Below are 16633 nucleotides of genomic sequence, written 5' to 3'. Positions count from 1 at the left end.
TGCCTGAGCTGGGGGCTAGTGGGTGCAGTTGAAAGGTCAGAGCAGAGGGTGGCTGGCCATGGATGCCTGGGGGGCACAGCTGATGGCAACGGGGCACGTTTGGTCTCCCCCCTCAGCTGCAGCTGACCATGGCAACACAGCCCTGCCACAGCACTGGCCAGCTACAAGAGTTCAAGGCTCACTTCAAGGAAGCTGCAAGATCACAACCTCCAGATAAATTCACATCAGCAGCAGAGGAAGACCACTTCCAGGGGCTACTTGCTAGCCAGAGGTGTAGACAGCTTGCAAGGGACTGGACTGTGGAGTCCCTGGTGGTGGGTCTTGAATTGCCTCTTTGCTAGAGCTGGTTCAGGTTGGTTCAGCTACTGGTTCAGCTACTCCAGGTTCTGTGCTTTGGCTGAACTGTTCCTGGACATGTGCTAGTCCTGGAATCAGGATCCACACCTATTTCCCAACTGGAACAGAACATCACAATATAATCAAGGTGTGACTGATGCCTGATGCAAAGATAAACTGCAACTAGCTGACAGAAAAATTAAATCTCTGTGTATCACCACAGAAATTTTTGTTGATTTGATCACTTTATCCAAAGGAAAGTGTACAAGGAACCATTCCATGATGGAGCTGCATCTAGTATGTTACTAGAGAAAAAAGTAAAGGCATTTAGGAAGGCAACTGGTGGATAACCCAGTAGTAGTTGGGTATGGAAAGCTGAAAGAATAGCAATTCTGCATGAGGATCAGGAACAACAGCTACAGGTGGAGCTGGGATGCAGCCACCACCAGGGTGTGAGAGGGAGTGACATGGATATATGGCCCGGATCCCCATACTGCACTTCCCTCAGTAATTGTAATCTTGCAGTGACACAGTGCCAGAGACACTACTGGAGACACTGAAACAGATCCTGAGCATGGCAAGAAAACTTGTGACTGGAAGTCATTGACACCCAAAGAGACTTATCTATCTCCCTGCTGCCGCCCTCACACCCCAAAGCTTTCTTCCTACAAACCCAAAGCAACAGCTGCAGTGTGGGATAGGGAAATATTTGTCACTCTGTATGTGGTTCCTGTGAGTCCATCCAGTATCCATCACCAAGCTCTTCCCAGGTAAGCTTCCTTGCAGGAGATTGTTCCCATCCTGCTCAGATGAACTGGAAGAATGGGCATCCTGCAGAGACAGAAAGTCTTCTCAAGTAATAAAAGCAAAAAGTGAAACTGATTTTCAAGTGTCAGCTGTGTTCAGAGCTATCTAGTTTGTCTTTTGAGGAAAGCCCACTGCTTGGGACACTGGAAAGTAATTACATGACATCTATGCAGATTCATAGGAGTTTTGGCATTGGGAAGAGAGTACTGAAATGCAGTCTGGTCAATCATTCACAGGCAGTGAGCTGGGCCTTCATTCGACCTTCTATTCCCAGCTTTGATCTCTATGTCTTGGCTGCTCTTGTGTGAGCCCTGATTGCCACTCTGGGCTTTGAAAGGATTCCTCTTTGTCCCACAGAGTGGTGGTGACAAGTGGCTGGACCCAGAGGCTTGTGCAGCCAGCTACAGTGACGTCCTGGCTTTCCCTGTGAAGGCAGAACAGATGAGAAGGTGTCTCGGTGGGTGGAACAGTTTGATGTAGCACAGGGGAAAGGCGAACGCCTTGTTTGCACCTCTGCTGCAAGTGACATCCACCATATTGTTTCCCACGGAGCCTGCGGCTTCACCCAGCACCTGCACAGGCTGCAGCATCCTCACCCACACACCGCCTGCTTGGACAAGGTCCCGCTCCCTGCCCTGGCAGACCTGCCTGCTATTTAAAGAACCCGAACCAGCCGGGCAGGGGGAGGCAGGCCGAGGACAGACCGGCGGGCACCGCCCGGCCCAGGGCAGCGCAGCGCTGCCGCCTCCCTGCCCCGCGCACCCCGGATGCCGGCCCCGCTGCCGTGGCCGCCGTCCCTCCTCACTCTCGGTGCCTGTGCGCTCCCCCAGACAAGAGAGCGGGAGCAGCAGCCCCTGGTTGTGCCGGGGCGGGGCGCGGCGGGGGAATCCCGGGCGGGCGGGTCGGGCGCGGCTGACTCAGTGCGGCCAGGGGCAGGAGGCGGTGGCGGAGGCGGAGCTGTGGCGCCTTAGACCCTGCGCCGGCCGCCGCTCTCCGGCTTTCCGGCCATGAGCCCCCCGGCAGAGGGGCCGGGATCGGGACCCGGGCCGGGCCGGGCGGACGGCGGGCGCTGAGCCATGGCGCGGGCGGCGGGCGGCAAGGAAGCGGCGGGCTGGGAGGGCGAGGACGGGCAGTGCGACTCGGGTATCGAGTCGCTGCGCTCGCTGCCGGGCGGCAGGGAGACCCCCGCCGCGCCCGAGGGCCCCGCTGCCGCCCCCGAGGAGACCCTCGCCGAGGCCGCCGCCGCCGAGGAGCGGCTGGATTCCAGCTACGGCTCCGGCGCCCTGCCCGAGGCTCTGCCCGAGGCTCTGCCCGAGGCTCTGCCCGAGGCTTTGCCCGAGGCTCTGCCCAGGCTGCCGGGGGCTCCGGGGGACCGCTCCGAGGAGCCGCCGCCCCGGCCCGAGGGGCTCAGCCGGCAGCAGCTGGACGCCCTCACCTACCTTTCGGAGGACGGAGACACGTGAGTGACCCCCGGGGAGCTGCGAGCCATTGTCCCCCGGCCCCGGGCTGCTTCCCTGGCAGCGGCGGGGAGCCGGAGCCTAGAGATAAGCCAGGCTGTGTTTGCCGCGGTCTCCAGCCCTCCCCCGAGGAGCATCCGCTCAGCCGTGTTGTTAAGGTCTCCCCCGGCCCCTGTCCTAAGAGCCTCCCGCCTTGCCTTGCTGTGCGTGGATGCTTGGCATCCTGGTTTGGGTGGGTGACCCCTCTCACCCGCCTGAGGTGTGTGAGCCACCCTGAGAGGTATCTGAGCCAAGTCCAGCGGAGTGAGCAGGAAGAGAGGCACCCCAGAATGGACCCACCATAGAAGCCCAGCTCCACTTGCCATGGGGCTGCTAGCAACTAGAAGAAAGGGGGGAGCAAGTCAAGCCTCCCCCACTGCCTCTTCCCCAGAGAATGCAACATTTCCTCCACAATGGGGAGGGCTTGGCTGCGTGAGAGGGCACGTAAGCAAGTCCTGAAACAAGATTAGCCGTGCAAGGCAAGACCTTGCGATGGCTGTGTTAGACGCTGCTCAACCGAGCAACCCAAGAACTATTTGTTCTCAGGTGGGAATCGCCTTGCTTTGCCAACTTACCCGCAGAGCCGCGGGTTTTGGCAGAGTTGTGACGCACATCCCGATGTGGGGTTGCCCTCCTGAGCTTCTGTGACAGAGACAAGTGTTTCTCTTAACGAGGGGGGCTTCCCACATCCGTAAAGCCCTCTCAAGGGCAGAGGCATCACGCCAGAGTTATTTGGTTTGGCTTCTGGTAATTACCTTCAGCTAATCACAGCATTTTTTCCTGTTGTGCATTCCCTCGATGGAAGGTTTTCGTCATGAGTGTACACACAGGGCATGAGCGAAGTGTTCTCACAGCTGAGGGCGAAGCTTTGCCCCAAAACCAGGCTAGAGTTTAATACTGAGTAATGGTGCAAGAGGAAGAGAAACTTAGAGGCACTGATATGATCAAGCAGTAGTGAGAGCAGCAAGAAAGCTCTGTCCTTGCTTGGCACAGCACATCTGGATTGAAGCTGAAGATGAGCTGGGCGACAGCCTGAGTGTTTACTTCCCTGTTAGGAAGGAATCTGTGCATCTGCTAATTAGTTCATTAATGCTGACTCTAGGATCTGTTCTGAGGATTGGCTGGAAGTCTCATGGCAAGCAAAGTTACACTAAACCCAGCCTCCCACACTCCCCAGACAGGCTTTCTAGTCCTGTCCTATCTACAGGCTGGTTCTGTGGCTCCTCAGAATGGGGGAGCTTTGCCAGTTTTCCCAGCTGTAACACTAGAGCCAAGGTGCCCATGAAGAGATCCAGGCGTCTTTTAATCAGAGGTGTGGAAGTAACACTTCCCCCCAGGTTTGTCTGTCATGGTGTGCCCAGGGCTCCTCGCTTACTGTTTCATTAGTGAGCCCCACAGATGCAGCTGCTTGGAGATGCTTTTAGTGCTTGAGGCTGTCTTGTTTGGTGCTTGAAGCCCTTTGCCTGTCAGACTTGCTTGGAGAGACCTAATGCAAACATCTTATTAACTAGGAAAACATTAATCAGTGGTGCCTTGGTTACTGTAGGCAGGAGAGGCTCTCAGAGGTTGCCTTTGCTCTTCTGTTTTCTCTCCCTCACAGTGCATTTCAGAACAGGAAATCTGTTAAGACGGAGGGAGGGAGCTGTAGGTCTGCTGGTTGTACAGCTCTGGGCTCACGATGTCCACACAGGAGACAGGCTTTCCTGGGATCTACTCCCACTGCTGGGAAAAAAACCTATTCTTTTGGTTAGAGTGGTGAGGCTGTGGATTTGTGCCTCCGCTATTCTTGTCTCTCCTCCTGACCCTGCGGCAGAGGTAGGTGGCATTTATATTTAGAAGTGCTGAACATCCACCACTCAGGTCAATGCAGATGGGGACTGTGAGCACCCAGGAACTCACTGGACTGCCACTGGTTTTGTATGTGAAAACAAGTCAGGGTTGATAGTAATGCTAAAGTCTATGGTGCAATTGGTCATCCAGTGACAGAATGTCCCCAGAGAGAAGGGATCAGATGGCCACAGGCTACATCCCTTTCATCCGGCCAGACAAACCCATCTTCGTTTCTTCTTTTCATCTCTGTCAGCAGCATATTTCCCTGTGTGCCTTTTTTTAAATGTCTGCCACAAAACAGCTCCAGGCAGAGAATTAAAATCATACTATCATTATATTTCAGAAGACTTGGGCAACTACACTTTCCTGTAATTGTAATTTTGAAAATACAAAAAGTCCAGGGGTTGTTTTGCCTAAATAGTTCCTGTTTCCCCAGATGCCCTTGCTGGTACTGAGCTGAGAGGAGCACTGGGCTTGCACAAAGGGAGTTGGCAAAAGTCTTGCCTTTACATCTAAGGAAAATCCTCACTGTCCATAGCTCCCTCAGACTTACCCACTGTGCCATCTCAAGGTGTGCCTGTGTTTGTCAGCCTGGCACTTGTGGAGTAAAAACAGGAGGTGGAGGCAGAGGTGAAGAGCAATGCTTGGGCGGTTGGAGTGTCAGCAGGATCCTGCTTGGATACCTCCCTCCCTGCCTGCCTCCGCAGCAGAGGAGCGTCAGAGCCAGCAGGATGAAGCAATGGGGCTAAAGCTGTCTCTCCTTGTGCCCAAAGTTAGAAGGAGTCTCACTTTGGCAGGAAGGAAATTGGCTGACAGGAAGGACGGGGGTATAATGGTCAGTGAAATGCGTGGGTGCTGCCTTCCAAGAATTATTTGCCCAAATGTCATCCTCTTCATGGCTCCCTCATGCCACTGGCAGCCCCTCTGCCTCAGGGAAGTCAGAGCTGCAGTAATAAGGCACATCGGTTCCCAAGACGAGTGTGGCTCAGCTGTGAGGGCAGGAGAAGTCAAGCATGAGGAGTGGGGTGGCAAGCAGAAGATGGTAGGTGCACTTTGGGCAGTGATCTGTATCCTGCTTATCGCGTGGGCAGGTGGAGAACAAACCCTGTGCACTCAAATGGTCTCCTCCAAACATCCATCTTTTCCTTGTGACCTACAACTCCAAGTATCTGTCTCTTCCATGAAAACAAACTCCTTTTCTGCTGACTTGGGTCCTGATGGGACTGCTCTGTGTGGAAGTGAAGAGAGGGGCTTTCCAGCTGTGGGCCTGGCTGCCTCTGAGGGGACTGCAGGCAGATTTATTCTTGTGCCCCAGCCTCCAGACCACCTCAACCTTTGTGAGGATTCACTGAGGAAACCAAGTCCTTCCCAACCTCACCTGGCAGATGCACAATTCCACTGTCTTGGGAAAAGGATGAGTGTGGGACCAGCTCCTTGGAAGTGAAATGAATGAAATTCATGGGGTATGAAGGGATCACCTGTTTTTGTTCCAGCACAAGAGAAAACCTCCCCATTTCCTTGGGCTGTTGTCAGCCTCTGCCAGCTCTGGAGAGGTAGAGTTGATTCATGAGAGTGTGAAGTTAAGCACAATTTCCTCTCTCTAGGACTGTATAGTCTATCTTAAACTTAAAAACATGTTTTCCTTCCTGCCCTTGCTGGTCCTTGGGCCGCACACAGCTTTCTACCATTGTACCTGATGTCGTGGTGATGGAGAGGCTGGGGACTGTGCCTCTGCAGGAGAGTGACTGTCTTCTGCATGGGGCTTTGTATGCAAAGCAGTGCAGCACCTCTGCAGGGGTGAAGGTTGAGGGACCCCAGCTCGATCACAGAAGGAAGACCTAGGCCTCCTTGAGATGGAAAATGGGACTGCGTGGTTTTGGTTGGGTGTGTGTTTCAGGGAGGGAGGGGAGCAGAGGAAGCCTGACTTCCTCCTTCCACCAGAGACAAGTGGTGCCCCATCTGCTGATAAGAAATCACGTGCCAGTGACTCGTGGGCTGAAATGCCGTAACGCGGGCTTGGGGACAGTTAATCGAGTAAAATCAGGGCCCCGTGGGAGCTGATGTTCTGAACTCTTCACATGATGGTAGTGAAGGGGCCTCCCTTGCCTGCACGGGCTGTCACTGAGCATGAGGCTCATCTTCAAGGGGCCAAGAGCCACTTCTAACCATTCATTGCCATGTGCCAATCATAACCCTTTCCAGTCATGTGGTCTTGGGCTGGAGATCTTCCCTGATCAGGGGAATAGAGGTTGTTCCCATTCAGGTTGTCTGCTCCAGTTTGGCTGCTTTCTCACTGCTTGCCCTGCTGTACAAAGGTGTTGCAAAACCCCTGTGCACCTGAGGGAGTGCTCAGAGTGTGACATCAAAGATAAAAGAAAGGGAGGGAAGGAAAAAGAAACAGAGGAGTGGAGAGACGCAGTTTTAGGAGAAGGATTAAAGAAGTCAGATGCAGGGAGCACACCTTGTTGCTGGTCAGGCTGGGAGTCCCCCTGCTTTGCTGGACTGTTGCCAGCTGCCCAGCAGTGGGATGGTCATAGTTAATGAAAAGTGGAGATGCTCTTGGTTTTACCAGAGGGTCTTCAGAAACCTTGCTTGACTGCCAGGATTCAAGTCCATCCCAAGTTATTCCCTAGCATGTTGCCAATTGTGGGGCATTAGAGAAAGTGAGCCCTAACACGGGCTCCCTCCCTCTGCCAGGAGGGAGGTTTTCCTGTGTCCAGCTCCCTGTCCCTGAACTCTCAGCTCTTCCTCTGTGTGTGCTCAGGAGTTTGGTAAACAGGAGAGCTTGGTGTCCCTCTAAGCAAGGCCAGGCAGCTCTGCACAAGTTGCTTTGGAATGCCCCAGAAGTTTCTGGCTGCTGCAGGGGTCACACACATACAGCCTTGGCGTAAAGTGGGTAAGTCCTGGCAGCCTTCTGAGCTCCTGCATGCAAGAGGCTTTTTTCCCTGTTTGGATGACTTCAGCCTGGCCTGGAGGAAGTTTCTTCAAACTTTCCACCTGCCTAGGTTTGCCTCAGAGCTGGGGACAAACACAGGGAACTTCAGCACAGAGGAAAGGAAAGAATGGCTGGAAATTTCCGTGTCCTGGGATGCAGAAGCCTGGCTGTAACAGATCAGCCAAGGTGCAGAGGGCTTCAGGTCCTTGCACTCTGCAGGCAGGCTTGACTGCTGCTGGGACAGGGTTGAGCTCAGCTAATTGAACACAAAATTTGTTATTTTTTATTGGCTTGAATCTGGGTTTTTTTAGTATAATGTGAAGAATGAGGAGTCAGACATGACTGTAGGAAGAGCTTGTGGGCTGTGAGCTGTGAGGGTGGTTGTGTGCCTATCAGTGGGCTGCGTGGGATGCTCTCCGTGTCACAGAGCTGGGAAGCCCCTCTGACTGGGGCACATCCAGAGCTGAAGGGGGGCCCTGAGGCATCTTAGACCCACAGCTCCTGCCTCATTAAAAGAAAATCCTGAGACAGTGAGGATATCTGTGGGGTTGTAAATGATTGCTAGGGTGTGTTGTGCAGGCTCTGTCAAAGTCCAGGCACTTTCCTCTTGTAAGAGGCTCTTCTGACCTCAAGATAGCTCTTTGTGTACAGAAACTGTAGAATGTATTTGCCTCCCAAGGAGTCAGGTGTGAGTTTGCTCTGTTTGAAACGGACTGTCCACAGTCAATGGACTTTTTGGGATGTTTGCTGCTTTTATTGAAGTTGTTCATCATGATTCTCTGATGGTGACTGGCCCCTGCTTGGATGGGCTGAGCTGTTTTCTGGCTTGGCCCATCTGTGCCTAGATAGTAGTGTCGGACAGGCCCCTTGTTTTGCAGGGAACAGCCCACATGCATCTGATGTGTAGTGCTTCTGCAATCCCAGAGCCACCATCTGCTCAGAAATGGAGCAAAACTCTCAAATGTGTGGGTGCAGAATCTAGAGGTTGTGAGGTCAGGGTACCTTCTTGTCCCTACCTCACCGAAAAACAGGATGCCCACAGCCCTTCTGCCTCTCCTGCCAGTCAGCCTCCAGCTTCCCTCATCCTCAAGCACTCAGACCAGACCCTCTGCAGAGCACCCCAGGAAAGGTGAGACTGTCTCCTCTGCTCACCTGCCAGTTCCCTCACTGGCCCTAGGAGCAGCAGGCTGGGAAGCAGCTGCTGCCCAGACTTGAGATTAGGAATGCTGAACCCAACGTGGCTGAAAGGGCTTTGCATCTCTCTAGCTGCAACCTCCCTCCAGTCCCATCCCAAACCCCCCTCCACTCAAATTCAAGGATTGCCTTTCCCAGGGAAGGGGTGATGAAACCTGCAGGGCAGGAACACAGAAGATGGGATAAGGCAGCTGAGATCCACTGCTCACTTGGAGCTGCCAGAGGGCAGCTGGAGCAGCTCTATGGAGCAGGGCAGCATTGCACTGGTATGTGGGGAGGAAGGAAGGGAGCCAGGCTGGGCTGGTTCAGGGCTGCAGGGCAGGATGAGCTGTGCTTGCTAAGCCACTGGCAGAGGTTCATGCTGGTGGCTGAGGAAGCGGTTAGCAGTGCAGGTTACAGGGCTGGAACAGGAGAGTAGGGTAAGCATGGAATTCCCCTGCTCTTTTCCTCCTCCCTTTTCTCTTTTCTATTGCTGCTGGGCCATTTCCTCCCCTGAACAAGTTTCTCTTGTGTGAATTGTTTGCATGATCTACTGCTCCACTCAGCCAAAACAAGGAGCTGGGAATGAGCTGTTCCTGCTGCAGGCAGGGACCTTATCTAGAGAGGGAAAGAACTTTTCAAAACAAATTCAGTTGAATGCTGGATCTCCTGATTAAGGTGCTTCTGGGGTGATATGGTGAAGGGTGAGGCTACTTTGTGGACGAGGTGTCTTGCTCTACAGATGGAGGGATCTGCATGGTCAGCTCCTTTACTAGAGAGATGGAAAAGGATAGCCAGAGAACTGGTGAGACTTCATCTGTTCTGCTTGTGTGACAGAGCTGGGTGTCACTCCTGGGTGATGTTCTCCTGCCTCCAGTCCTCATGTGTGGAAACATTTCCTACTGGACACTTAAGGTCACTTAGAAGTTGGAGATGGACAGCACTGTGGAAATAGATACTTTCCTGTGCCTAAGCTAGGATCACTTTGGGCATGGCAAGTTCATTTCCCTGGGATATCCCCAGGGATAGCCCCAGCCTCTCTGCTGCAGGGGTAGATCACTTTGTGCCGGGGATGTCCTGTGCCTTTGTGATTCAGAGTGTTGAGTCCCCTTATGCCAGGACGGAGTTGGTGAGCAAGTGGAAAAGCTGAGAATGAACCCAGCAGTCTGTGCTCCTGCTGTGTTTCCCTTGCTCACAGCTCCTCCATCCTGTGCCCTTTTCAAAACTCCCTGTTGCCCTTTCTGACAGTTCTGCTGGACACCCACCCCTGGGGCTGCAGCCAGGAGCACTGCAGGAAAGAGCATGGGAGGGAGGGGGCAGGCAAGTGGAGGAAAGCAGGGGGAGATGTGCAGGCAGCCCGGGATGAGCAAGGATCTGAGTATGGCAGGGTGGAGGGCTTGTTCTGGCAAGGGCACACTGCTGTGGCTGGGCACGGAGAGGTTCTGGCAGTGAGTGGGTCTCTCCATTGCCATGCCCTGGCTCTGGCACACCATGTGCCAGCACACAGCAGCCCATCAGCAGCTGGACCACGCGGCTGCTGTGACACAGAGACAGGTGGAAAAAAGTGGAGATTGGCACGATGCCTGCCCCTCGGGTCTCCTGGGTGTAAGAGGTTTCCTGAGTGAGGAGACAATCCCAGTTCCTGGCTGGCAGCACTGCTGGTGGCACAGAATGCCTCAGTGCACATGTGCTCATGGTGAGCTCCTCCCAGCCCACTGGCCTTGTGATGATTCCCCCAAGAAGCTCAGGTTCTTGCAGCCATTTCAGGAAGTTGAGGGCTGATAATGAGGAAAGGCGGGAACGAATGCAGAAATGAAAGCCCAGGAGGAGGCTGCATCCGGGTGGAGAAGGAAGGGGGAGGGGGAAAGCAATCCTTCAAAGCAGGCACATCCCAGCTGGAGGTGAAAGCCGGAGCTCTGCCCAGGGGAATGGTCACCCCTGTGGCCTCTGCAGCAGGGATGCCCAAACTAGCTCAATGTCAACCCAGCCCTGAGCCTTGTTGAGCTGCAAAGGCAGCCAAGCCAGACAAGTGAGGTGCTGGCAGTGGCAGAGGCTGCTCGGGGGTTTCCATCTCCCCCGGGTGACCGCCCCGCTTGTCCCCACATGACAGTGCAGTGTGGCGTGGGTAGTGGCAGAGGGGCCCGGGGGATTCCTGGGGCACCAGGGCTGTCTGCCGTGGGACACAAGCATGAGCGCTGCTCTCTCCCCTGGGAGCCCAGCGAGGCTCTGGAAAGCGAAAGCACCAGCGGTTTAAAGTTCAAGCTGAATTGCTGTGGAAAGCCCCTTATTTGAGCAGTCTTAACTCAGCTGTACCTGAAGAAGGCAGATCCTGCAGCCTCTTCCCGGATGTCGTGCCTGGGAGCAGGTTTGGAGAAACAGGGGCTGTCCCTGCAAGTGTCCAAAGGACACCTCAGCTGAGGTGCTACCACAGGCACTGATGCCAAACCCAGCAGGGAACCTCCCTGCTCAGATCATACCTAAGCTAGGTCAGTAAAAGCCTGACGAGGGGAGCGCTGTCCTTACGGCTGGTTGCCTTGTTCCTGGGGTGGGCCCCTTGGCTGTGCTCTGCCTCATGGTCCCTGCTTGCAGCCCCTTCCCCTGCCCTGGGAGTGCTGGCAGTGAGGGGGCACCCCATGGCTGTGCAGAGGCAAGCAAGTATGGGTGGCCTCCCCTTCCAGCGGGGAATTCCCTGCTGCAACATAACCTGGGGCTTCCCCGGGGACAAAGCCTCTCCTGTTGGGCACAGCCTGTCCCTGGCAGCAGGTGGAGAGGAACTGGCCTTTAGAAACTGTAGAATGTATTTTGCCTTCAAAATCAGGTTTCAGCTGAAGATGCCTGGGGTCCCAGATGCTGGCCTGATCTTCAAGCAGGACTTGGGAGGAGATCACTAAAAGACATTCTTGGGGACTGGCCTCTGAGCTTCTCAGCACATTCATGTCCCAGTGCAACTGGCAAAAAGACAGCCCCAGCCCCACTTCTTGTCTGCAGTTCTTTAGGGCCAGGTGCTGTTCTCCTGCCTGTGGAGGGATGCTCTCCATGCCCACATTGCAGGTGGCATCCCAAAGCTGGGCTGTCTGGGGTGTCTTGCCAGGGCTGGCACAGCTCTCACCCTCCATCTCTTGGCCCTGTCAGTCTCCATCAAAGCAGCATGGGTGGCAGAGCCCAGCCTTTAGTTTGGAGCTGGTTCCTTCCGGAGACAGAGGCCACCCAGGGCCTCTAGTGCAGTGGTGAGGGTCAGGAGCTGAGCAGAGTGGGAGATGCTGCCTGCTGACCACAGTGGCCAGGTTTGGCCTGTGGGGGCTGCCCTCTGGTGGGAGGATGGGCCCTACAGTGCGGGGGGGGCAGGGGAGGCTGGAAATTCCCTCTCAGCGCTGCCTCTGTTCTGCTCTCGCTTCTCTTCTGACTGTGCAGGGGCTGTCTGGAAATCAGACCTGTCCTTGGGCTGGGGGACTCGGGTGCCTGGCCACCTCGTAGCTCTGGAGACCACAGTCCTGGGGACCAGAGCTCCCTGCTTGCCACCAAGCTCTGACAGCTGCATCTCTGGTGTCCCTCTGTGCTGGCGGGCTGCGTGCCAGCCCTGCCATGGCAGTGCTGAAAGGGAAGGATGTGGGGGAGAGAAGAGGAAATCAGTGTGGGACTGGCAAATCGCCTGCCATATGGACTGTGCCATGCAGGTGATCTTGGACCAGCCCTGGGCTCCTGCCCAGCTTTGGCTGTTTGCCTTTGTGGAGGGGAAAGCAGAAGTACAGTGTGCAGCTGGCAGGAGGGAACTGGAATTCCCCGGGTAGCTGCCAGAGCCCAGACCTCTCTCCACAGCCACCAAACCCAGCTCCAGGACTCTGGGAAAGACATCCCAGGCTCTTTGGACCTCCACCAAAGGCTTGGAGTCCTGGCTTTGGGCAGTGCCAGATTGAAACTCTACACATGCTATGAGGTCTGAGGGAGGACCCTGTGTTGCTTAGCAGGGACAGGAGGGTCTGTTCCCCGTGGGGATCAGAGTGAAGGACTGCCATGTGGAGCCTCAGACCATGTTCCTGCCTTGAGCTTCCCCAGGGAGAGGGCAAGATGGAGTACCTCCAAGCTGGAGGGAAGGAGACTGGAGGAAGCGGGGAGATTATTCCTTCATGCAGCAGGGAAGGATCTCTGCTCCTGAGCATGGCACTCGGGACTTATTTCTCTTTTTTTTTCTCTCCTGTAACCATTAACCCTCTCTAGGTTGCTTCATCTGGCCATTATCCACTGTGTCCCAGCTGTAGCACTCTGCTGCATCGCTCAGCTACCCAGGGAGGTGCTGGAGATCCAAAATGATCTTTTCCAGGTATGCTGTTGTGATAGGCAGAAGATGGGAGGAAGAGAAATGCCACAGGTGTTCCCTGGATAGCTGCTCAATCCATCTGTCCCTTCCCCAGGAGCCCACACCTGCTTCCCCCAGAGCATGGTGAAGGTCCCATGTGTGCAGCCTCTTTGCAGGGAGGGGAATAAGGGAGGTGGAGATACCCTGAGAGAGAAGTGTGACAGCTCCCAGCACTGTGGGGTGAAGAGTTTCTTTGCAAGGCCCCAGGACATTGCAGACAGCCATGGAAGAAGCATGGCTTGAATGTGGCAGGGTAGATAACTTGGGAGAATGAGATGTCTCCATGGGTGATCCGTGAGCTGAGGTGCAGGGGAGCGGCAAGCTGTGTGACCCCACCAGTGCCAGCCACAGTGCCAGCCACATGTAATGTCACCACAGGGATGGTGGTGTCCTGCGTGGCAGTCAGCTCTGGCTGCCAGGCTGGCTCCTGGAGACTGGTGGGGCTCAGCATACCTCCTGTCCTAAGGGCATCCTCCCCTGTGGCAACAGCTCTCTGGCCACAGAGAGAAACACAACTTTCCCAGGCATCGTTCTGGGAAAGGATGTGAGAAGATCAGAGAAAAGAATGAGAAACAATTCTTATCTTAACTTACTACACCTAGTATTGTGAACATGTTGAATGTGTTATAGAGATTTGTTTACCAAAGGGCAGTTTCTTAATTAACCAATAGTGATAGTATTTTAATTAGAGGACCAGTTAGGTCCAGCTCTATCATAACTGTCTATAAAAGCATGGGTTTCTTAATAAATTAAAAAAAAAAAACAACCTTCTATAAATCATGAAGTCTATATCACTTATTACCCAGCTGAGGACCCCTTGGGTGACATCTCTCCCCTCTCTAATTTCTCTCCAGACCCCGCTCCACCTGGCTGTGTACCTGGAGCAGCCCAGCGTGATCCAGGCGCTGATCCACAAGGGAGTGAACCCTGGGCTGCAGGACCGTAATGGCAACACCCCGCTGCACTTGGCCTGCGAGCAGCAGCACCTGCAGTGTGCCCAGCAGCTGCTGAAGGGCACAGCCACGCCAGATGGCACAGCTCAGCCCCGTGGGCACCACCAGGACCTGCAGCTCCAGAACTGGCAAGGTGAGACCTGGGGGCAGCACAGTGGCAGAGCTGGTGGCCAGATTAGGGCAGAGACCATGAGATGTGTATGCAGGGATCCAGGAGGACAGCAGAATGGGAATGCGGCTGGGATTGGTGTGGCCCAGGGTGGTCTGGGCTGACTGTGGCTCTCTTTTCTGCCTCCCCATCACAGGCTTGGCCTGTCTGCACATCAGTACCTTGAAAGGGAACATCCCTATGATGTCTCTGCTGCTGGAGAGTGGTGCCAACATTGATGTTCGGGTAAGACTGGGCATGGTGTGATGTTTTGTAAAGGCTGGGACGGTGGGTCTTTCCTTTGGGCACTCCCTTCAGCCCTGGGGCAGGCACTGCTGTGAGGCTTGGGAGCACTGAATTTTGAGGGAGCAGAGAGTAAAGGTCCTTGAGAAGGTTGTTGGGTAATGTGACAGCAATCAGGGTGGGGACTGCCCTCTGCACCCAGTCAAGGGGGTGTGGGTGGGTGCTGCAGGGCCCATCTGAGGGGACCCCCCACCCACACCCTTGTGATCTGTGGGTTGCAGGAGGGCACGAGCGGGAAGACCCCGTTGCACCTGGCTGTGGAGTGCCACAACCGTAGGGCTGTGCAGTTCCTGCTGCGCCATGGGGCCTATGTGGATGCCCAGATGTACAACGGGTGCACTCCGCTCCACCTGGCCGTGGGCCGCAGGGATGCTGCCATCGCCGCCATCCTCTCACACTCCGGGGCTGACACCCTGCTGAGGAACATGGAGAATGAGACAGCTCAGGACCTGGCTGATGGCAATGATGATGTGAGTCTCTGTGGGAGGAAGCCTGTGGCTCTGCAAGTGTGTTAGGGGGTGCAGGAGTCGGATGATTAGAGGGACTCTCCTAGGAGGAGTTTCCAGCTGTTCCTATCCTTCCCTATATGTTGTAAGCATTGGCTCTGTGATGTGTGGGATAACTGCCTTTTGCCTTGAGCCCGAGGAAAAGCCTAGATAGGGCTTCTTGGCACTTCCCTGGTGATGTGGGAGGCTGGAGGACTGGGTGGGGGGAAGATTTGGGCCCCTACCCCAGCTTGGTGGAGACACAGCCCTGGATGCTTACATGTCCATACCCTTGGTCTTTGCAGCTCCTTGCCTTGCTGCCCTTCGACGACCTGAAGATCTCAGGGAAGCCTGTTGTGTGCTCTGAATGAGCAGATGGACTCCTTTGGCCCATTGGGCTGCCTCCTTCCTCTGTGCTGCTGCCCTGCTGCCCACTAGGATCTTGCCTGCCTGCGTTTCAGTGGGAGCAGAGACACTTTGGGAGACTTATCCCACTGCCCCTCCCCTCTTTGGAAAAGTTTTGTTTGCCTCAGGCTGCCTTCCCAGATGGAAGAAGGTGGCATTATGAGCACTACACAGGGGAGGCTCTTCTTTTAGAATCTCTGCACTGCAGCAGGACTGAATTTCTCCTCCCTGCCATGGGTCTGACTTGTGGGGATCTCCAGCATACACAGGGAAGGAGCAGGAGAGGACTCATTCTCACACTGTAGGCAGGACAGAGCATTGTCTGGCACCATCAGAATAAGTGTGGGGTGAGGAGAGTCAACACTCACTCTAATAAATGTTTGTTGTTGCTGTGGGCACCAGCAGTCTCATGTGATCTAACCCACCACACACCCCACAGTGTCACAGGAGGCTGTGCATCACCACCGGGGCTTGGGGACACGAGGGCTACAGGGCTTTCCCCAGTCTGCCTGTTCCCTCAGTCCTTCACACCGCAGAGGGTGAGTGGGAGCACAGGGCCTTCCCCTCTTGCAGAGCCTTTCTAGTGCTTGGGGGAGGCTGGGGATCCCAGCAAGGTGCTCTATTCCCACGCTGTCTTGCCAAATATCTGCCTGCAGGCCTGGAGAAAGAGCACAGGAGATGCTGAAGACCAGGTTGTGGATCCCTGCTTCTGCCATTGTTCCTTATGCCTTGCTGCTTTACTGTGTTGTCATTTCCTCTCTCACAGAGGACAGGAAGATCCTGCCTCCTCTCCTACCTTGGAAGGGGGTTAAAAAACTTAGGGTATGGGTTTTCCCTGGGTTTTAGATCCTCCCAGGCTGAAAGTGGAAGAGGTGGCAGCATTATCTTCCCATCCCTTCTGTTGTTCAGCTCACCACCCTTCCCTGCCACTTACTTCTCCAGCCAGAGGAGCACATGCAATGCATTAGGAAATCAGCCAAAGGTGCTGTGGGAATGGAGGCACAAATGACTTGCCCAATCTCAGCCAGGAAAATTCCTCACTTGTTGCTGGGAGCAGCTGCTATTGTTTGGGACAAATACTGGATGGTGCAATCGACCAGGATGCTCTAGAGTTAGGTCTTGTCTTCTTCCTCCCTTCTTGTAAGGGAATACTGCCAGGAAAGCAACATAAGGACCCCCCAGGCCTCGGGACCTTGCATGGTTTCCTCTGGAGTCCAGGGCTGCATCACTCTGTTTCTTTTGAATCTTTGCCTCTCACCTTCTGGCAGGGCCTCAACCCTGCTGCAAACCCATGGAGTTGTTTCAAGGACATCTTTCACAAGGGACACGAGGCACTTCCAGGCTGCCCAAAGAAGAGATGACCGATGCTGCCGGGCAGTGTGGGATGGTGTGGCCAGGGCTGTAGCTG

At 54.8% G+C, this 16633-nt stretch overlaps 1 protein-coding gene across 1 annotated transcript; it reads left to right on the top strand.

Moving 5' to 3' along the window:
* Positions 1–2034: 2034 nt before the first annotated feature.
* Positions 2035–15623, top strand: NFKBIE (NFKB inhibitor epsilon). The gene is made up of 6 exons (XM_077175799.1): positions 2035–2602; positions 12793–12895; positions 13786–14017; positions 14190–14278; positions 14557–14805; positions 15126–15623. Exons 1-6 carry the CDS (start codon positions 2220–2222, stop codon positions 15189–15191), a joined length of 1122 nt encoding a protein of 373 aa, XP_077031914.1. The 5' UTR covers positions 2035–2219; the 3' UTR covers positions 15192–15623.
* The last annotated feature ends 1010 nt before the right edge of the window (positions 15624–16633 follow it).

The sequence above is a fragment of the Agelaius phoeniceus genome, chromosome 3 (assembly GCF_051311805.1).
Source record: "Agelaius phoeniceus isolate bAgePho1 chromosome 3, bAgePho1.hap1, whole genome shotgun sequence".
NCBI classification, from domain to species: domain Eukaryota; kingdom Metazoa; phylum Chordata; class Aves; order Passeriformes; family Icteridae; genus Agelaius; species Agelaius phoeniceus.
The sequence above is the reverse complement of the archived record's forward strand: the minus strand, read 5'-3'. Positions and strand labels throughout refer to the sequence as shown.

Coding starts and splice junctions, on each gene's coding strand:
- NFKBIE (XM_077175799.1), top strand. CDS start 2,220: ATGGCGCGGGCGGCGGGCGGCAAGGAAGCGGCGGGCTGGGAGGGCGAG. Junction 12,896..13,785: donor TCCAAAATGATCTTTTCCAG/GTATGCTGTTGT, acceptor ATTTCTCTCCAG/ACCCCGCTCCACCTGGCTGT. Junction 14,279..14,556: donor GTGCCAACATTGATGTTCGG/GTAAGACTGGGC, acceptor TGTGGGTTGCAG/GAGGGCACGAGCGGGAAGAC.